General features: G+C 44.3%; 2 protein-coding genes across 9 annotated transcripts in view; both read right to left on the minus strand.

Annotated features, from left to right (window-relative positions):
* The window catches only part of WDR37 (WD repeat domain 37), a 248,229-nt gene that overhangs the window by 121,921 nt on the left and 103,595 nt on the right, over nucleotides 1-22,713 (minus strand). For all 8 annotated transcript variants that reach the window (XR_011020768.1, XM_068235817.1, XM_068235816.1 and 5 more), the window contains one exon: nucleotides 13,834-14,010. Coding sequence is in view for 7 of the 8 variants with exons in the window: in XM_068235817.1 (XP_068091918.1) it covers nucleotides 13,834-13,971 (138 nt within the window). In the remaining variant the exon portion in view is untranslated. The remainder of the gene's footprint in view (nucleotides 1-13,833; nucleotides 14,011-22,713) is intronic.
* LOC137518206 (uncharacterized) lies at nucleotides 28-5,776 on the minus strand. The gene is made up of 3 exons (XM_068235716.1): nucleotides 5,187-5,776; nucleotides 3,744-4,832; nucleotides 28-104 (listed from the first exon to the last, which is right to left on the minus strand). Exons 1-3 carry the CDS (start codon nucleotides 5,638-5,640, stop codon nucleotides 28-30), a joined length of 1,620 nt encoding a protein of 539 aa, XP_068091817.1. The 5' UTR covers nucleotides 5,641-5,776.

Consider the following 22,713-nt stretch of genomic DNA (forward strand, 5'->3'; position numbering starts at 1 on the left):
TAAAGTAAAGTATAGCTTCTTTATTGGTCACATCAGACAAGGCAGAAAGTACAACGACAGACCGCTGTTTCGAGCATCTGAGCTCTTTATCAAGTTGTTCAAGACTGCATAAAAACAACATACAAATCATGTGCTTATATAGGTCTAAAAACCAATCAGAATGCAGCACTGGTCTCATCCAATCACCGGACAAGATGTCATCAGTGGACCTGATGGAGAACTCCATGGCATCTAGAAAAACCTCCCCTTTTACCAAAGATGTCCTCACAAAGCTCTGCACAACCTCAATATTTCCTCCAAAATGCACACACCATAAGGCGCTGGTTACATCTTAGCATGTGTTTGACTCACCGCCAGATCCGCCATGGCTATCAGGAGTAAAATGTGAAAATAGGTTCAGCCAATCAGCATCTAATACTGCCGCAGGGGCCTCCCACAGGAGGCAACCCTCATAGTTGGGGCGGATATTCTAAGCTCCACCCACTTGCCCGGCCGCCGACCAATCGAATGGTCGCAATGTCATGACGCAAGGTCATGGCGCATGCGTACCTAAGTACGCGTCAAGCATCATACCGGAATCGTAAAGGACAAAGAAACGCCCGCTGAACGCGTATAAACAGACATGCGACGTCTACTACAGACGTCCATGCGTATTAGGTGGACGCGTCCCCTGCCACCCAAAACAATGGGAACCACGGGAACCGCGCCCACCAAAAAAAAAAAAAAAAAAAAAAAAAAAGGTGTATAATCGCTGGGCCGTTATAATAACCATAAGCCATAGCCACAAAGTGTAAATCTGGCGGTGTTCAACTACTGCATAGAAAAAACGCAACCATCTCAAATGAGAAAAAGGTACATGTACTTGAGATTAGGGAAGATGATTTATAATAAATATTTATACAAAAACCCCTTAAAAGAGACTTCTTTACCTTAGTCCAAAATTGGATATAGACCAGTACTGCACCCACAAAAGAGAAAGTAAAAACAATGAACATTACTACAAGATAACCCGCATTCAACCCACAGAAAATGATAAATCATAATCCAAGTTGAGACCCCCAACACCCCCAATTTGCGAATCTAAAACGCTTCACGTCTAGAAAGTTCTTTTTCTCTGTCACGCCCCGCCCCCCATCCCAAAGGTACCCCATCTATCACCTGTACTTTAAGTTGCGACACATTATGTCCATACTCAGTAAAGTGCCTTGCCACCACATGTGAAGTGTCCCAGGTCCTAATGGTAGATTTATGGGCCTTCTCACGTAACGTGTGAGCCGGGTAACCTCTGGATCTAAATTTTTGGATCTAAATTTTTTCTTCATATTGTTTAATTAGCAATGCTGTTGTTCATCAGAAACAATCCTGGTAATCCTTTTAAATTGGCTGTTTGGTATTGCATTCTTAGTCTGTGATGGATGAAAGCTTGAGTAATGTAGGATAGAATTTCTATCAGTGGATTTTACAAAAAGGTTTGTCCCCAATCTCCTCCCTTCTTTATATACCATGGTATCCAAGAAGGAGACCCTATCACTATCTACATGAGCCGTTAATTTGGCATTGCCAATTAAACAATATGAAGAAAAAATTTAGATCCAGAGGTTACCCGGCTCACACGTTACGTGAGAAGGGGAGGTCGGGGAGGACCACTAGTGGTGGCCCCCGACTCCCCTTTGTCTCCACCTTCAATACCTGTAGTCCACAGATAGGTAGAATCATCCAAAAACACTGGCATTTGCTAAGGAAAGCATTTCCACGTGTTCCAGAATTCCGTTATCCCCCTCTTCTTTCATTTAAAAAGGCCCCCACTATTAGGGATAAGTTGGTCCATACTAGACCCCCTATGGGTAGACCCAGGGAGGGTAGGAAAGGAACATACCCATGTCTTAGTTGCCATCTCTGTAATTTTATCACTAGGGGTGATGTTTTCAGACATCCCTCTAAGGGAACAGTGTTCCATATTAAGGAACATGTTGATTGTAATTCTAGCTTTGTCATTTACATGTTGAAGTGCCCATGTGGTCTAGCATATGTAGGTAAGACTACAAAACCTCTTAAGGTACGCCTTTCGGCCCATAAATCTACCATTAGGACCCGGGACACTTCACATGTGGTGGCAAGGCACTTTACTGAGTATGGACATAATGTGTCGCAACTTAAAGTACAGGTGATAGATGGGGTACCTTTGGGATGGGGGGCGGGGCGTGACAGAGAAAAAGAACTTTCTAGACGTGAAGCGTTTTGGATTCGCAAATTGGGGGTGTTGGGGGTCTCAACTTGGATTATGATTTATCATTTTCTGTGGGTTGAATGCGGGTTATCTTGTAGTAATGTTCATTGTTTTTACTTTCTCTTTTGTGGGTGCAGTACTGGTCCATATCCAATTTTGGACTAAGGTAAAGAAGTCTCTTTTAAGGGGTTTTTGTATAAAGACAACTTTACTTACGGTAACGTCTTTTCCAGTAGTCAGAAGGACAGCACCCCTGGATGAGACCTGTCTCCCTCCCCACCGTGGACAGGAACTGCAAGATAAAAGATTTGCATAACAGATAGGCAGCAGTATAAGTAAGAGTAACCTACCCTAAAGCCTCAGTTAATACAATAGATGACACGGACCATAGCCCATTACTTACATGATAGTTACTCCACCCAAGAAAGGGCGGGTTGCAGGGGTGCTGTCCTTCTGACTACTGGAAAAGACGTTACCGTAAGTAAAGTTGTCTTTCCCAGAACGTCATTGGACAGCACCCCTGGATGAGACGATATACAAGATATTAGTCTTAGGGAGGGACCACTGCCTGCAACACCTTCCTTCCAAAAGAAAGGTCTGTTCCCGCCGATACATTCAGGCGATAGTGTTTTACAAAGGTATTCTGATTCGACCAGGTAGCAGCTCTGCAGATCTGATCTATAGAAGCCCCTGCCCTCTCTGCCCAGGAAGTTGATATTCCTCTTGTGGAATGTGCTCTGATGGGACATTTCAACTGTTTCCCCTGCGTCTGATATGCTGAAGTAATTGTCTGCTTTATCCATCGTGCCAATGTTGCCTTTGAAGCCTTGTTTCCTCTGAATTTTCCGGCAAATAGAGTAAACATAGTCTCTGTTTTCCTCCAGTGAGCTGTTCTATTCAGGTAATGTAATAGGCATCTCCTGACATCGAGACAATGCAATTTCTTCTCCTTATCATTGGTAGGATTCTCACAGAAGGAAGGTAAGAACATTTCCTGATTCCTGTGGAAAGAGGAGACTACCTTTGGTAGAAAAGCCGCATCAGGGCGAAGCGTAATTCTATCTTCCGAGATGATACAGTAAGGTTCTTTAATTGATAATGACTGAGGCTCACTTATTCTTCTAGCTGACGTAATTGCCAATAGGAAGGCTGTCTTTAAAGTGAGGAATTTGTCTGAAATTTCCGTTAAAGGTTCAAAAGGGGACTCACATAACCCCTGTAATACAGTATTTAAGTCCCAAGCAGGAACTCTGCTTCTTATTATAGGTTTTAGTCTTTTTAAGGCTTGAAAAAAACGTATCACTAAATCTTCCTGAGCAAGACGTTTTTCTAGATAAACACTGATGGGCGGACACCTGAACCTTAAGTGTACTTATACTTAGGCCTTTCTTATATCCGCATTGCAGGAATTCCAAAACTGATGTAAGCGAATCCCTGTCACAAGATCTTTCTAAACACCACTCACTAAATACCCTCCAGGCTTTTTGATATATTGTACGCGTAACTTTCTTCCTACTCTGTATCAAAGTCTCTGATAGGCCATCTGAGAACCCTTTTGCTTTCAGCATGCCCCATTCAAGTTCCAAGCTGAAAGGTGTAGTCTTGCCAGATCCGGATGCTGGACTGGACCCTGCGATATTAGGTGTGGAAGAAGAGGAAAAACAATTGGATCTGAAACTGCTAATTTTTTCAGATATGTGAACCATGGCCTCTTCGGCCAAAGTGGAGCTATTAGGATTACTCGGGCCTGATCCTGGACAATCTTCTTTATCACTCTTGATAAAAGTGGTATTGGCGGAAAGGCATACATCCTTGCAATCTCCCAATCCACCGTAAAGGCGTCCAACCTCCATGGGAGATCCTTTGGAAACAGAGCACAGAACTGATGACACTTTGCATTTCCCCTTCTTGCAAAAAGGTCTACTTTGGGATATCCCCACTGTAATGCCACCTGGTGGAATATCTCCTGATCCAGAGACCACTCGTTCGGATCCAGTTTTTTTCTGCTTAGGTAATCTGCCACCTGGTTCGATGTACCCTTCAAGTGTATTGCTGTTAGAGATCTGAGATTCTTTTCTGCCCAAAAAAGGATTCTCGCTGTCGTTTCCCATAAGCTTTGACTCCTCGTGCCTCCCTGCCTGTTTAAGAAGGCTACCACACTCCTGTTGTCTGTCTCTATTTTGACATGGCAGTCTGTGATCTGATGGTTGAAATGACACAATGCTTGCCATACTGCTTCCAGTTCTCTGCTGTTTGAAGATTGTGACCTCTCTGCAACACTCCATTTCCCCTGAGCTGGTTGAGAGTTGAAGTGGGCTCCCCAACCACACAAGCTGGCATCGGTTGTAATTGTAACTTGTTGTGGATAATTCCACAGACGACCTGGGGAAAGGTGTACTGCTTTCTGCCACCACAGAAGAGAGGCCTTTATATTCTGTGGAATGATGAGCTTTTTGTCTAGAGACGCTAGAGACCTGTTCCATGACCTTAGAATCCACGACTGGAGAAATCTTGAGTGGAACTGGCCCCATTGTACTGCCGGGAAGGAGGAAGTCAGAATGCCTAGCACTGCCATAGCTTTCCTTAAAGATATGCTCCTTGATTTCTGAAAAGACAAAACATTATTAAAAATAGTATTGATCTTCCTATCAGGTAAAAACAATCTTTCTTCTCTGGTGGAAATACAGAAACCCAGGAATTCTAGTCGCTGAGAAGGGTTTAGGGAAGATTTATTCCAATTAATTATCCACCCTAGGTCCTGGAGAAGGCATATAGTTTTAGAAAGCTGAGAACTAACAGAGCTGGCGGAAGCACCCCATAATAGGAAATCGTCTAGGTAACCAACAATATTAACCCCCTCTAACCTAAGAAGGGCTAAAATTTCAGCTGTAACCTTAGTAAATAACCATGGAGCTGAAGATAATCCAAAAGGTAAGGCAATAAATTGAAAGTGTCTTACCTTCCCTTCCATCCACACGGCAAACCTCAGATACTGTTGAGAAGAGAGGTGGATTGGTAGATGTAGGTAAGCATCCTTTAAGTCTATGGTTGCTAAATAATCGTTGCTCTGTAAGAGATGAATCACAGATCGAATGTTGTCCATTCTGAACTTTCTGTATTTTACAATTAGATTCAGAGTCTTTAGATTTAGAATAAATCGATAATCCCCCTGAGGTTTTTTTACCAGAAAGACTGGGGAGTAAAACCCCTGTTCCCTTTGAACTCTTGGAACCTCTCGTATTACTCTTTTTTGAAGGAGTGACCTCACTTCTGCTTGGAGTGCAATTCTTATGGATTGATTTCTTGGGCAAGGAGTTAGGACAAAGTTGTGAGGGGGGGGTTGAGTGAATTCTATTCTGTAACCTTCTAGCACGATATTTAGTAGCCACTGGTTCTGAAGAAGTTGTTGCCATTTTTCGAAAAAATGTGACACTCTCCCCCCCACCGGAATGATGGCGTCATTGTTTGTCTGTCTTTTTGGCACTAGTGGTGCCAAAACGCGGTTTTTGTTGTCTATAAGGGGCCCATCTCTTATTTCTGGAAGACTTGTTTTCCGGCTCATTTTTTGAGGGGGCTCGAAATGGCCGTCTATTCTGAAATGGCCGCTTCCTAGGAAAATTTTTCTTACTGTCTGCTGTACGATCTAGAGTGTCATCCAATCTAGACCCAAACAAAAGCTTTCCTTCACAAGGGATACCACAAAGTTTAGATTTGGACGAGATATCTCCGTTCCAGGTCTTAACCCATACACCCCTTCTAGCAGAGTTAACTAACGCTGTGGTCCTAGCAGTCAGCTTTACGGTATCATCCGACGCATCAACCATATAATTAGATGCATTCATAATTTTTGGGAAGTCCCCGAGCATTTCTTCTCTAGAGGCTCCATTAGCGATTTTAAATTGTAAGTCTGAAAGCCATGTTTTTAAGGATCTACTAACTGCTGTAGATGCTATTGCTGGTTTGAAGGTTAATGAGGAAGATTCCCAGGCTCGCCTCAAAACGTTATCCATCTTTTTATCTATCGGGTCTTTAAGATTCCCGAAATCCTCAAACAATAAGTCAGATCTTCTAGACACCCTAGAAAAAGATGGATCCAGCTTTGGCGGAGGACCCCAGCATTCCTGGTCTTCAGGAGAAAAGGGATAACGCTTGGATAAGGATTTAGGCCAAAAGGCCCGCTTCTCAGGATTATCCCATTCCTTCTTAATCATAGTTTTTAAAGTAGAATGGACCGGAATATAATGTGACTGGGGGTCCGCCAAACCTTCATACATCTGATCCAGGGGAGTTAATGGTTTCTGTTCAGATTTTATGCCCATAATTTCATGCATGGAGGACAAAAGGTCCTTCATTAAGTCAGGGGAAAAGGCAAACTTCTGAGGCCTATCTGTACCCTCTATTCCTTCCCCTTCAGGTATCTCCTCTAATTCAGAAATTTCTCCTTCTGAAAGTTCTGAACCTTCTGCATCACTATCTCTATTACCGCTTGCCCCTGCCGGCTCTGTATGCGGAGTTGGGACTAGAGGAGGTGCAGCATTGATATTGGGCACAATAGGAAGCATACTGCTGGGGCCAGGCATATCCGCAGAGCTAGGAGCTGTGGTTTGAGCCGAAATAGCAGAATCCTTAATTTCCTTAATGGCAGTAGACATTTCTGCCCTCATCCAGCCCATCAGATCCTTAAATATAACCGGGGATTCATCCTTTACTAGCTTATTAGTACAGTCCTGACAAAGCTTCTTTGAAGATGAGGATGACAAACGACTAAAACAAATGGCACATTTCTTCCCAGATTTGCTAGACCCACTGGATCCATGACTAGATTGCCCAGTAGCTGCTTTATCCGTTTTGTCATGTTTTTCATGTTTTTCAGGCTATAAAAAACAAATAGACAAATACTTCCATTAGTATCCCCTCTATATATATATATATATATATATATATATATATATATATATATATATATATATATATATATATATATATATATATATATATATATGTATATGTCCAGCATGATAACATAAGTACTTGCCAGAGAGGGGTCTTGGGCAGGCCTGGCAGACTGCGCAGGAGCTGACCCAGCTGCGTCCTCCATGCTCACAAACAAACAGAGTGAGAAAGGGATCTTTTAGCATATATAACCCTGAGGGTTCTGACATCACCTGAGGGGCGGACCTGCTGCTTTACATAATTAATGATCCTTAGCGCCCAGCTGCGGCACCTGCCGACAACAAACATTGCCCCCAATAAAATACCTGAGTGAATCAGCTGCAGCTGATTCACCATCACCGCCGCAGCCCCTGCCGCGTCTTCTGAGTCACGCTGGACGCACTTGCGTGACTACTTCCGGGTTGACCCGGAACTTCCTCCTTCGCGCGCATGCGCGTATATGTCTGCTGCCTCCGTCGGAGAAGCCTCCCACACGCTGCAGGACTCTGGCTGTTTCACTGCACAGCTTGTTTCCTAGAGTCCTGCTAGCCGCTGCCCCCGAACGCCTGCCGTGGATAGCACCCTGGAGACCTCTCCCTCCGCATCCCGTCCGGGACAGGAAACTGAACTGAGGCTTTAGGGTAGGTTACTCTTACTTATACTGCTGCCTATCTGTTATGCAAATCTTTTATCTTGCAGTTCCTGTCCACGGTGGGGAGGGAGACAGGTCTCATCCAGGGGTGCTGTCCAATGACGTTCTGGGAAATATTTATTATAAATAATCTTCCCTAATCTCAAGTACATGTACATTTTTCTCATTTGAGATGGTTGCGTTTTTTCTATGCAGTAGTTGAACACCGCTAGATTTACACTTTGTGGCTATGGCTTATGGTTATTATAACGGCCCAGCGATTATACACTTTTTTTTGGTGGGCGCGGTTCCCGTGGTTCCCATTGTTTTGGGTGGCAGGGGACACGTCCACCTAATACGCATGGACGTCTGTAGTAGACGTCGCATGTCTGTTTATACGCGTTTATACGCGTTCAGCGGGCGTTTCTTTGTCCTTTACGATTCCGGTATGATGCTTGACGCGTACTTAGGTACGCATGCGCCATGACCTTGCGTCATGACATTGCGACCATTCGATTGGTCGGCGGCCGGGCAAGTGGGTGGAGCTTAGAATATCCGCCCCAACTATGAGGGTTGCCTTCTGTGGGAGGCCCCTGCGGCAGTATTAGATGCTGATTGGCTGAACCTATTTTCACATTTTACTCCTGATAGCCATGGCGGATCTGGCGGTGAGTCAAACACATGCTAAGATGTAACCAGCGCCTTATGGTGTGTGCATTTTGGAGGAAATATTGAGGTTGTGCAGAGCTTTGTGAGGACATCTTTGGTAAAAGGGGAGGTTTTTCTAGATGCCATGGAGTTCTCCATCAGGTCCACTGATGACATCTTGTCCGGTGATTGGATGAGACCAGTGCTGCATTCTGATTGGTTTTTAGACCTATATAAGCACATTATTTGTAAGTTGTTTTTATGCAGTCTTGAACAACTTGATAAAGAGCTCAGATGCTCGAAACAGCGGTCTGTCGTTGTACTTTCTGCCTTGTCTGATGTGACCAATAAAGAAGCTATACTTTACTTTACTACATTGGTGCCTGCCAAACCTTTGTCCCTATATCTGACGGTTCCAGTGGTGTGGAAGACCGATTGCCTGGGCACATTATCTCTTATACATGGGTGCTGTCCCAACTACAATACTTGGATTACATGTTTGAGGGGAGTAAGAATCACAGGAAACTTTTTTTGAAAACTGAACCGCAAGTGGTTCTATGGACCAATAAAGTTCCATCTTTTAAAAGAAACTTAAGTTGCTATGGGCAATAAGCCTTATTTAATCAATCATGTATCCTCCCTCCAGCTGCCACCACCTCCATGTCCCTTGGGTCCTGGTCGCAGTATCTTCTGGAACTTCACTCTGCAACCACATTTTTGTTCAGGGGTAGGGAACCGATTGGCTCGGGAGCCAGATGTGGCCCTTTTGATGGCTGCATCTGGCTCACAGGCAAATCAGTAGGGGTTAACTCACTAAGCTACACCGCTCAAGCAGTGCAGCTTAGTGTGGCAGCGCAAGAAACATTTTCAAAGTAGTGCACGCTACTACTGTAGCACGTACTACTCGCGCTCCCCCAAAAATAACGGCCACTCCAATTGTCCCACCCTGGATCCTGTCAGGTCCATTGACTTTGCAGGACAAGATCCCCGCACATTGATTGGCCCAATAGGCTGTCTGTCACATGCCAAGCAGCCTATTGGGCCAAAGTGTGGGAATCTCGTCCTACAAAGTGAATCAACCCCCAAGTCAGCTAGCTAATTGTACAAGCTGTTAGTCGGCTCTCAGGGAAATTGCTGAAACCAGTTACCCAAGAGAAGCTGAAGACGTGTCAGACGCTTCCGCTGCCCGGAGGATAAATTGTATACACATCACCATGGTAATAGGGACGTGCGCCCTCTGCTGCGCATGCGCACTATCCCAGTTTGAAAGATATTGTATGGCTCACACGGAAATATATTTTAAATTATGTGGCGTTTTTGGCTCTCTCGGCCAAAAAGGTTCCTGACCCTTGCCTTAGTTGATAGCCATCTCAGATCAATACCAGAATAAAATCCTTTTACACACCTTCAATTTTGATTGCCCAACTTTACCACCTCCATGTAGTATGAGGGTCTACAGATTTTGATTACTATGAGCAGATTGTGTAGGTAAACTCGTATACTACATGTAGGAGGTGAAACTGGTCAGTTATTAGTCAATTAAAATGGAAGGTGTGTACCATACTTAAACAGAAACCGTAACCAAGAACTAAACTTCACTCAATCAGTAGCCGATACCCCATTTCCCACGAGAAGTCTTCCTTTTCTCAAACGGTTCATCATGGGGCTCTGTATGGCTGATATTGTGTTGAAACCCCTCCCACAGTGTGATGTCATGACCATGGTTCTGATATCACACTGTGGAAGCCTTGTTGCATTGTGGGAAATAACAGCTGTTTCCAACTGCCAAAAAAGCAAGCAGCAGCTACTTCCACTGACATTACCTTCCAGCAGTAAACATGTCACCATGTGATAAACGTCAGAATGTAAATCAGGGAGAGGAAAGATTTTACAATGGGCAAACACCGACTAAATCATTTATACATAATTATTGTAAAAATGAAGCACTTTTTTTTCCCATTACGTTATTTTCACTGGAGTTCCTCTTTAAGGTTTCAGCTGCAGAGTGTGGACTATGGCCAGGACCCAGGGAACAAGAGGCAGCGTACAAGGACCGATCCTATTTTCCGCAGTCTAACATAACAGAACTACATTTTTAAATGTTTGCGTACCTTAGAATACATATTGTGTTCACTTGCGTCTGAGCCTTCAAATACTGTATATTTGAATGAGAGCGCGCATGCTTTATATGTATTCATGTGATCCAGGAAATGCTCAGAAGAGTATGATCATGCTACAGTCAGAGATGAACAAGCATGAAAGTTAATCCGTCCAAGCCAATAGGGGGAGAAAGAGAGGGAGGTGGACAGTGGGCTGAACTGCTCATTTCAAGTGCCAAAAGCGCCATTTGACTGCAATTACATGTGGCCAAAACATCAGCTTTTGACTCTCTGCATTACCCGGCAGCCAAAAAACATCTCATGTTGCATCTGAGAATGGCAAGAACAATAACCATGGCAACAAAGAGCATGCAGGAGTGGAATAACGCCTGCTCTCTCAGAAGGGCATCTGCTAGACTAGATGCAACCAAGTTATTCATCTGTGTTCATCCTAATTAACGGCCATATACTGCAGCACATTAGGCATTAGGGTACTTTTAAAAGGAAGGTTCACTGTCTCAACACATGCCAAACCTCCACAAATATATTTTAACTGGATTTTTTTTTGCTTTGATTTTAGTTCAGGTTATTAAATTCAACCATGAGGTTGCCTCTATATACTTCCTCTACCTGAGGGCCAAGAAAGAAGAACAGCCTGCAAGTTACAATATATATGCAAATCTCGGTTTGAGCTTCAAGGTCATAGCTGGGCCATTTCTCTCCTGTTCCGCTTGCAATAAATGACTGTACTGAGCAGAGAGGTGCAGCAGACTGAGTGATGATGGGAACAGCAGCAGGGCTGGAAGCAGAGAAGTGTGAACTAAGCAATGTATGTTTAAGTGTATCACTATGGCTAGGTTCACACTAGGGCTGTGCACATTGAGAGATGCATTTAATAAAATAAAAGCCATGCAATTAAAGACGATGGTTGGGTTCCAAACACCGCAGTAGAATGCAACGTACTGAGTTTTTCCCACAATGCATGATCTGTTTTCAAAGTATTGTGTTACAAAACAAATCTAAAGACTTTCCAAACCTCATTCAAAATCGCTATAGTTTTTACTGCAATTTTGGCAACATGGAGGAAAAAAAACAAAAAACAAAAAAAAAACACACTTGTGGACAGACCCTTCGTCAGAGTACTGGACTGCACAGCAGCATACCTAGATATTTCATGAAAAGCTTATCTGAATAAAAAGGACATGAGAAATGCAGACACCAGTTTCATCTGCCAATCAGGAGTCATCAGGGGAGGGGCACATGGAACAGAGGATCTGGAGCTGTATATTGGGGCAGGTGGCTGTAGTAAACAGCTATATTGGAAGATGCTTGAGGTTAAAAGGAATGCGTGGCAAAGCAGGACCGGAGTGAGGGGGAGAGGAGTGCGGCGCTGGATGGGTAAGAGCTGACATGTTAGGGCAGTGTAGCTTGGTTGGGAGGGCAGCAGGGGGGTAGTGTAGTGTAACTTAGCTGGGAGGGCAGCAGGGGTTAGTGTAGTAGGGCAGCAGGGTTTAGTGTAGTCTAGTGTGTAATCTAATGTTCAGTAGTGTAGTGCAGTGTAGTGGGGCAGCAGGGGTGTAGTGTAGTGTGTAATCTAGTGTAGTGGGGCAGCAGGGTTTAGTGTACTCTAGTGTAGTGTAGTGTGTAATCTAATGTTCAGTAGTGTAGTGGGGCAGCAGGGGTTAGTGTAGTGTAGCTGGGCAATGTAGCTTAGAGACAAGTTTGGGGGGCTGGAGAAGGTGTCTTAAGACATCCCTGAACTATAAAAACACCTAGGTTTAGTAATTTTCTTTTTCCCTTTCGATTTTAATCTCTAAACCTAGGGGCGTCTTATAGTCTGGAGTGTCCTATATTCTGAGAAATACGGTGAATTTCAAAACTTCATATTGAAAAAGGTATTCATATTAAAAAATCAAAGAGATCAAAATTTGAGTAAAAGGCTTTCAATCTAACCAACAATTTCACCACATACAATCTTTCATTCGAAATCACGGCAATCTCGAAAACATGTGCAGTACCTCGAGCCACTTTCAACTGAATTGACAACAAATAAAAATGAAAGGGTAACATGTGTGACAACCTGTCGAGCGGAGGAGGAATGGATGTTTGCATGGTACCATGGTAACCGTAATTATGCCAGGTTGCACTATGATGGTCATGTGTTTATTTTGAGGTTACGAGACCAGTGGAGATATAAAGGAGTAAGTGAGGGAGTGCAGAAACAGTTACTATACATGTGGTAATCTTTGGGTGGTTAACAAGGTGCTTGTGAACCTACATGGATTGGAAAACTGGCTTTGATCTGGTATATGTACTTCTGTAGAGACTGTGGGAACGCCTCTAGATATATTTATATGGATTTAAACGACAACTGAAGAATATGGAAGCTGCCGCATTTATTTACTTTTAAATAATAGCAGTTGCCTGGCAGCCCTGCTGATCTATTTGGCTGCAGTAGTGTCTGAATCACACCAGAAACAAGCATGCTGCAAATCTTGTCAGATCTGACAATGTCGTCAGAAATATTTGAGCTGCTGCATGCTTGTTCAGGGTCTATGGCTAAAAGCATTATAGGCAGACGATCAGCATGATAGCAAGGCAGAGATGGTTTAAAGGATACCCTAAGTAACATGTGAAATGATGAGATAGACATGTGTATGCACAGTGCCTGGCCAACAAATAACTATGCTGTGTTGCTTTTTTCTTTCTCTGCCTGAAAGTTAAATATCAGGTTTGTAAGTGGTTGACTCAGTCCTGACTCAGACAGGAAGAGACTACAGTGTGACCCTCACTGATAAGAAATTCCAACTATAAAACACTTTCCTAGCAGAAAATGGCTTCTGAGAGCAAGAAAGATAAAAAGGTTCAGTAGTTCACAGATTTTAGCTCTGGCATACTTCAGTGAATGTGTCATTGAGCAAAAACAATAAAACAGTTACAACTTAAAAAGTAGATTTAAACATAGAATATAACTGTGGAATATCTTAAAAAGTCATTTTTAGGAGAAGGAAGATAGATACAATTGTTTATTTTATTAGTTTATTTTCGCTTCGGGTGTCCTTTAAGATGTAAGAGGACCCTAGGCAAGGTAATAGATTTGTCACCCCCTTGTGGTCCTTTTTGTAAGCTGGATTAGAGAGAGGGGTCAGAGAAGGTGGCAGATGGCCCCCCCACACACACCCACTAAGCCCCAGGCACATTATACAGCATATGTTATAGCAATATATTTTGCGAAGTGGATCTGTATTTTAAAGCTGTTGGGTTGCAAAACAATAATAGTGCATTTATGCATTTACCTGTCCCTCCAGCAAGTCCCTCTGCAGTCCGGGCCTTTCTGCCTCAGAGCTGTTTGTCCGTTTTAAGGTCAGACTATTGGACTTGCGCTTCTGCTTCGTCTGCCGTGCGGCAGACCAGCTTCCGCTCTCTGTGGGCATCCTGCCTCACTGTCTGGGTGCCAGCACGAGGAATAAAAACTAGAAGGAAATAAGAAAAAGTAACATTAGGATCTTATGAGCAAAAAAAAACCCCAAAAAAACAACAAACCTATATTTGGAGCATTAGTACATCACTGCAATACATTTGGATAGTGTGCTTGTTAACGGTTCTGCCTCTGACACAGGAGACCTGGGTTCAAATCTCGTCTCTTCCTGTTCAGTAAGTCAGCTCCTATTCAGTGAGGGGTCCTTGGGTAAGACTCCCTTACACTGCTACCGCCTATAGAGAGTCTGCAGCTCTGACGCTTTGAGTTCACCAAGAGAAAAGTGCGATATAAAATGTTCTGTGTCTTATTTTGTCCATCTGTAAATACACGGTATAAATCAGGTGTGCCCAATAGGTCGATCGCGACCGCCTCCTGAGTAGATCGTGGCTGTGTGCTGTAAAATGTTGCCGTCACCTAGCTGCGGCTGTCAAAATATGCTACCTAGCAGCCGTGGCTATTGTAATTTGTTGCCTAGCCGCATCGAGGAGAGGGGAGAGGCATTGGGGGCATCCACATAGGCATCATGGGACAGTTGTTGTCTAGCAAATATCAGTTAAGCGGTTGAAAGCAGAGACAGTGACCTCTACTGCTCTTGTCTAATAATAGGTTTACAGGAACCCAGCACTGGAACAGTGAGTTGTGAGAGGACCTGGGGGATCTCCAGAGGCTTCAAACTACTGAGGTAAGTATTGAATTGTAATCATTTCAGGTATGTTTTAAAGTCATATTCAAGGAAACCATCAACAGAGGCTCACCCCAATATCCCTTAACCTGTAAGGTTTGATCTGATTGTGTCAGAATGTCTAAATATCAAAGCAGAACATTGTTTACAGGGAAAAGTACAGGAAAAGTACGGGAAAAGTAAGGGTAACCCCACCGTATAGGCAACTATGTGACCGCAGAGGGGAGGCCACCCCCGCGACCGCAGAGGGGAGGCCACCCCCGCGACCGCAGAGGGGAGGCCACCCTCGCGACCGCAGAGGGGAGGCCACCCCCGCGACCGCAGAGGGGAGGCCACCCCCGCGACCGCAGAGGGGAGGCCACCCCCGCGACCGCAGAGGGGAGGCCACCCCCGCGACCGCAGAGGGGAGGCCACCCCCGCGACCGCAGAGGGGAGGCCACCCCCGCGACCGCAGAGGGGAGGCCACCCCCGCGACCGCAGAGGGGAGGCCACCCTCGCGACCGCAGAGGGGAGGCCACCCTCGCGACCGCAGAGGGGAGGCCACCCCCGCGACCGCAGAGGGGAGGCCACCCACGTGCCCATGCATCCTGGGAAGTGGCAAGCAGAAGACAACAGGCAAGTTACATGTCTACTGTATCAACTGTATCACAATGCAGAAAAGGGCATTTCTCTTTGTAGGTAGGAGATAGAGAACTGAATCATCATTAATTAGATGCACTTTTACAATTACTGCCTGTCATAAGAGGAACGTGGCTACAATGTCACACAGGTCATAGTGGAACTCTATTTGAAATTCTGCCATTGCTCCAATAGGTTAGCCACACCATTATCCATAAAGGTGTCGAAAGGCAAATAATTAGGCTGGCACCGCACCTAGCAATTTTCCAAGCCGATTAAGGCCTCTCTCACACAGGAAGATGAAGGCGGTTTATTTGATAGTGCTTGGTATGTGTGGTGAAGCGGCCAACCCCACAGAGTCAGATCTGAGAGTGGCTGCTGTCTTGTCCAGACTGAATACACAGCGGTTTTCTGCCACCGGAGAAACCCCACCGTGGTGAAACAAACCCTGCCATTAGGATGCATTTTATTTGCACAAGATTGATGCCCCATGGCTGGCACACTGAAATGCCAGGGCTTAAATCACTGATGCTACTACGTACGTTTCTGCTGAGATGGATTCTTAAAGGGACTCCGAGCAGTGCAGAAACTATGGAAAGATGCACATCATTTTAAAGCTCTCTTTCTCCTCTTTCCAATGTTATATAAACCGCCACCCTACGCCTTTTAGTTTTCGCTATTTTCACGATTGAAATTGCCGCGGCCGCGATTTCGATCGCAAAAATAGAGAAAACTAAAAGGCGTAGGGCAACGATTTAGGTGTCGTCAGAAAGAGGAGAAAGAGAGCTTTAAATATTGATATCCATCAAGCCATAGTTATATTGTATTACACAGGGTGACTTTTTGTCAAAGTCAGCAGCTGCATTCAGCAAAATGGAGCTGCTGACACTGGGGAAAGTGTCGTCCTGTATAATACAATATAACTATGGCTTGATGGATATCATTTTAAAGCTCTCTTTCTCCTCTTTCTGACGACACCTAAATCGTTGCCCTACGCCTTTTAGTTTTCTCTATTTTTGTGATCGAAATCGCGGCCGCGGCAATTTCAATCGTGAAAATAGCGAAAACTAAAAGGCGTAGGGCGGCGGTTTATATATCATTGGAAAGAGGAGAAAGAGAGCTATAAAATGATATGCATCTTTCCATAGTTTCTGCACTGCTCGGTGTCCCTTTAAACACTAAATGCAGTAAATAAGACTTGACAACCACAACAGAGAGTTTTACTCTGGGGGATTCAGTGATTTCAAGCAGAGAATAGTGACATTTTCTGACTAGGGATCTTTTTGAATAAATGTGGAGATATAATACAACCAATCAATAGCATCTTTTACTGCTGCTGTACTCTGTGCCAGGAAAGGGGGGTGGGGAAGAGAAGGACTTGTCATTTTTACGCAGATAACGTTACTTATGGACAAAGGCAAGCAGGATAACTGTACAGGCACAATTAATAATACATGTGCCAAAACTCTGCTTCGGTGTGTAAAAATAAATTTCAACTGAAGACTCTATGGCGCAACCATCTCTCAAACCACAACAATAAAAGCAAGAGGAAGGAAAAAGGACAGACAATATATTTGCAACTTTGCTTGGTGTTTAGCATTGTGAAAGTCAAGTCACCCAGCAGTGAAGCCACTCTAGTCCTTTGTACAGACTCAAGAATCCATCACATTTCTCCAGCACTACCAACGCAGTGTGACGCGATTACTCTCATCAATATTCGCCGAGCTAAAATTCTTACAAATTTCATGCATTTATTAATTTAGTAACATTCCTAAGAATAATTTAAAATTCAGTAATTGGTTTCAGTGTTAACAGTCATGAATGATTAAAGCACGCTGCTGAGAAGATTGGCTTCTGAGCTGCCTCAGCTGGAAACCACGCATTTCTCTCTGCTCTGCTTTCTCTAAAATATAAACCATATCTCAGCTTAATGTATGCCGCCGCATGGTATATTATTAGTCTTCCGCTGCGCAGCCACTAAAATGTGACAGGTCATGTGAACCACGGCCCAGCAAGCATCAAGAGCATAAAATAGCTTTGTGTACCAGCAACCTAAAAACAAACTGGCTCAGGTCTGAAAAAAGCATCTGGCCCATTTATTTAAATTGCAGATCACATGCACTGAGCAGCCTGAACTCCTCTGTACACTCTTCCTAGTGAGGTATCAGCACGAGGTCTGCAGCTGCTAGAACACAGCCAGTTGCACCAGAGCAAAATGTCAGATTGCCAAGTTAAAATTGGGAGTACAGGTATGATGCAACTGTCACTAAGCCTAGAGAGTGAGACTTACGCATGCAGTCTAGGCTCACCAAAGCAGCATTCTCTGTACTACAGAGCAGAGGAGGTGACCTGTTGCAAGCAAAGAACACTGACACTATAATTCTGCGAGTACAAACACTAGAGGTCGAAAGCAAAGGACGGCACAAAGAAGTCGCAGTGCTGTGTGTCTGGCCCAGATCAGATGATACTGTACTGTGGAATTAGGCAACACTGGGAGGGAGGGAGGTGGCTACTAGAAACCAGGGGACACTCTGCAGGAGAGGGAGATGAGACCACTAGACACCAGGTACAATGTATGGGGGGGGGGCAACCACTAGAGACCAGGGAAAACTCTACAGGAGAGAGAAATGAGACCACTAGACACCAGGTACACTCGCTGTATAGATGGAGAGGAGACCACTGGACACCAGGTACGATGTATGGGGAGGGAAGGCAGCCATTAGACCACCAGGGAACACTATGGGGAAGGGAGGAAGAGGGGGGACAACTAGACACCAGATAAGTGTAGCGGGAAGAGGGGGGGGGGGGGTTGGGGGAGGTTGAAGAGGAAAGAGTCATTTAATCGGGTTAGCCAGACACTGCAAAGAGAAAACAGAGGCTGTTTGCAGCATTCACAGCCGGCTGCCTTTCTGTACTATTTGCCAGTTTGTGTGCTGCTGAAGAAGATTTAGCAAATGAGATTCAGATTTAGTTGGGATTATGCAAAGCGTACAAACAGAAGTGACCAGACCACCAAACAGAGACGGGAAGACAAATTAGCTATTCAGCATAATGACCTAGCACGCAACACAACCATGGGATTATCAATGTACAAACACAAAAACAGTGATGAAGAACTGATTGATGATGAAAGCTTTGCCAGATGAAGTGATATAAACCTCTAGCTGAGCCAGCTGGCAGAGCACATTAACAGATCTGCTGTGGCTGACGATTCCCGGGGCCTCTCGGCTATGTAACCTCGCTCCTGCTACGCAGGTCACTGTGCCTGGCTGTTATTGTACTGCAAAAAGAGATTAGCGTGCTTCTCTGCTTTAGGCTGGTACACTAGATGAACTAAATTCAGGGTTTACCCACACACACTGGTTTTAGATCCCCCTCTGCTGATGCCTAATCATAAAAAAACCCTAATAACCCCCCCCCCCCCCATCCTTTCCAATGCCTTTCACTAAACTCCCCCCAAAGTCTAACATTTAACTGATAGAATGAGTGCCACCATAGGTGGCTATATTAATTAGTGATGGCCAAGTAGATGCAAAAACCGTCGAGTTAATGCAAATTTATGCAATTTTTATGAAAATGTATGCAGTTGAAAATGAACCAATCGCATTTTTCCTCAGAAGGATTTGATTGGTTCATTTTCAAGCTGCATAAATGTGCATTTAAAAATGCATACATTTGCATCAACTCAGAGTTATTTGCATCTACTCGACCATCACTGATATTAATACATGGTAGGAATCAACCGCTATGCAAATTGCAGATACAAATTACTACAACAATTAATACAGCCACTTATGAAAGTGCCTATTTTACACTGGCACCTCAGTCGCCCAAATTAACTGCTTTGAGTAGATGCAGCACCCACTTACTCCCTTGTCCCTAAGGAGGAAGGCCTAGGCAGTTCCATGTTGAGCAGAACTTTCCTCACTTCCTCTCCAGACAGGAATGAAACTAAAGCAAGCATGGACTTGGGAGAGATTCTTATCCTCCAACTCTAAACAAAAAGAGTACAAAACACGTTCCTGGCTGGATTGAGCTGACCTAGCTGTGGAATCATATACATGAATCTACTGTTCTTTCTTGAAACGTTTAAGAAAAAAAAAAAGCCTAGATGTTTCCTCCATGAAAATCTTTTTTCTGTTATAAAGCCCCATGAAAAAGTTCTGCAGTTCACTCAAGCCTGGGCTGGGATTCTCAAAGCTGTCCCAAAGACCAGACAATGGTGTAAGCCAGGTTTCACAGATCTCCATACAGGACAAGCTAATTACAGTAATTTTAATAAGTGAATTCTCAACAGGAAATCCAGAGAATGTGCACTGTAGAGGTCAAGTTTAAAGTGAACCTTAACTGATGTATAAAAAAAAAAAAAAAGTTTCAATTACCTGGAGCTTCCACCAGCCCCATGCAGACGTCCTGTGCCCTCGCCGGGTCAAACCGATCCTCCGATCCCCTGCAGGAAGCAAAGTCGCCAGGCCAGTGCGCATGCGTAGCCCTGGCCACGCATGTACCCCAATCGCACTCCCGCCTCCGTGGCCGTCCTGCACATTGATTGTAATTTTGAAATGAAAAGAAATTTTAATAAACTGTATGGTGTCTGTCCACCTTTTGAACAGGAAGCAAGGACAATTTTTACCAAACAAGGCCACAAGCAGCAGTAAATACTACTTCTTCACTTGAGGCCACGTTCACCGTGACCGTTGTGTTCCCTGTACAAGATCAGGAAAGCAGCTCCAAATGTTACTCGTGTGTTGCGCTGCATACAATGAAGCACACAGTGAATCAAAAGTATGCTTCACTGTTAAGTGCATGTTTTGCAGTAACGCACTGCATTACCATGCTGCACTCCGTTAAACTGCAGAACATTCCCGTCACAGTGAATGCACCACAAAGCAGCACTGTGAACAGGGCTTTATCCAAGGCTAAGGGCTTGTTCACACAGATAGTTCTTCAATTCTAAATGAAGCTTACCCAACCGTCATGTTTCGATACCAAATTTTTGCCGTCATCTGCCAGGCACTTAGCCGATCCTGAAAGTTTAACATGTTGGCTAAATGACTGTTTATCGCCACAGTTCCGTGTCACCGTGCAGGGATGAAATACACCGCACGGCAGCAAGCGCTGCTTAACGCAAACACGCTAGCAGAAAAGCAATTGCAACAAGATGCCGGGCTGTCACAGACAGCTGTTTAAAGTGGGATTATCACCATAAAAATTAAATTTCAACAGCAACTGGTCTCAGTGCATTAAGTGATAAAAATGGTACTCCTGCATTCAAAACTTTCAAAACTTTTTCTGCTGTTAAGGAAGCCATAGACTGGTGGATTGCCACCAGATCCACCAACCAATAGATCCCTCTCTGATCCAATCTGATCAGAGAGGGACCTATTGGCTGCCCATACACTGCACACAGATTTTGCATCGATTTCAGCATGAAATCGCTTCACAATCTGTGGAGCTGCCGCTGCCTGCCGCTCCCAGCAATACATTACCTCTGCGCTGGCGCGAGTCCCCGCTGTTCCTTCTGTCCACGCTGGGCACCTTCTCTTTACTTCCTGTCACATCCTGTAACCAGCGGAAGTTCAAACAATAGAGGGCGCTCTTCTGTTTGAACTTCCCTGACAGAATGGGACAGGCCGTGAAGAGAAGATGGCCAACCGGAGAGACAGCGGGGACTCGCACAGTCGGAGAGGTAATGTATTGCTGGGTCGGTCGTTGGCCAATCGACCGCTACTATCGATGCACTCTCGACCTGCCGGCAATCGAGATACATTTTCCGCCAGCACAGATCGACGGGATCGATCAATTTCGGATGGAAATCGATCAGTTAGCATTTGCGTTATCGTTTTAATAGCAGATTTGACCACGGTGATCAAATCTGCTGTATATCGGTGGGAATTTGTTGCAGTGTATGGGCACCCTTATGGTTTGGCGTTATCACATACCTTAGGAGCACTGGCCCTTTAATTGCCATTGCCATCGGCTGGAAAACAGTTGCATGCTGGGAGGTCTTTTTACCTATAATATATTCCTCATCATCCATTTCCCCCTCCTTCTAATGACACAAGACAGTGCACTTTCTAGTATAGACGTTAGTGGGCGTGTCTGAAGACTCTGGGAGGAGGGCGGGTAACGAATACACAATTAGCATGAGGAGAAGAAGAAAAAAAAAGCGAGGGAGGAAACGATGTCAAGATTAGCTTTATTCAAAGGTAACCAAGATGGAAACTGTCTAGAATAGGATTCTCTGCTTTTCCTTTATAAAATTCACAGGAATCATAACGTGGACAGTGCAATACATCTGTTATGTAAGTAGAAGTAGCAGTTATCTACTTATAAGTGTTATTTATTTCTAGGTTAGCATGGGTGTCACTTGTTCTTTAAGACGTCCATCTGAACCAGCCCTAAAACAAAAAGTTTTGAACATAATTCCACTTAACCCGATTAGGATTTGACTTTCCTACGCCACGGCACTGAAACATGAAAGCAGAGTGGCCTGACATTCAGTGTGCTGAGCACAATCCCTGCCAAAAACTGGCCTGTGTGTACTCAGCTATGTTTGTTTAAGAATAAAACAATCAATACAACACTCTCAATGCCTCTACTTGCCCTGAATAGCACAGGGGAAATTAAAACAATCCACAAAATCTGAACGGAACTCCCAGCCAGTAACTGCAGGCATGCGGCTTCATCCAGCACTCACCCTACACAAATGTTTTCTTATAAAGCTTCAGGTTTTTGAAGTATTTGTAGGAACAAGTTTGCTAACTGGTTACAAAACAAAACCCAGGAATTAATGGCAGCACTCTATTGTTTCACAGCTGATCCCTCACAAGCTAAGGCAAGGCAGTTACTCTGGATGCTGGGAGGATATTTTATATAGGGAATTCTATCATGAGCGCTCCACAGGGACAAGCACCACACCCCCACTTTCTAAATAACATTCATTTGTGCATTCCAGCCCTACCCCACATCTGTCCAGAGACAAATGCTTACCATGGGCAAGCTCACATCACAGGAATCTGGGGGTGCACATTTTATCATAACATATGCTCAGCAAGTATTCTAAGAACCTGTGGAATTCAATACAGCCCCATTAATGTGCCCTATACAGGATATAAAAGGAATGGGGGAAAAATAATCTTTCTATCCAGATTGGAGAGTAAAAGAGGCAGAAATCCTCTTACTATACAGGACAAGGTTTCTGGAGAAAACAAAAAATTTGGATAGAAAGATCAGATCTGCTTTAAAGAATAACGTAAAACCCACAGTTGAATTTCATTCCATTCAGTAGCCGATACCCCCTTTCCCATGAGATATCTTTACCTTTTCTCAAATACATCATAAGAGGGGGTCTGTGTGGCTGATATTGTGGCGCAACCCCTCCCACAGTGTGAT

The sequence above is a fragment of the Hyperolius riggenbachi genome, chromosome 5, assembly GCF_040937935.1.
Source record: "Hyperolius riggenbachi isolate aHypRig1 chromosome 5, aHypRig1.pri, whole genome shotgun sequence".
NCBI lineage: Eukaryota > Metazoa > Chordata > Amphibia > Anura > Hyperoliidae > Hyperolius > Hyperolius riggenbachi.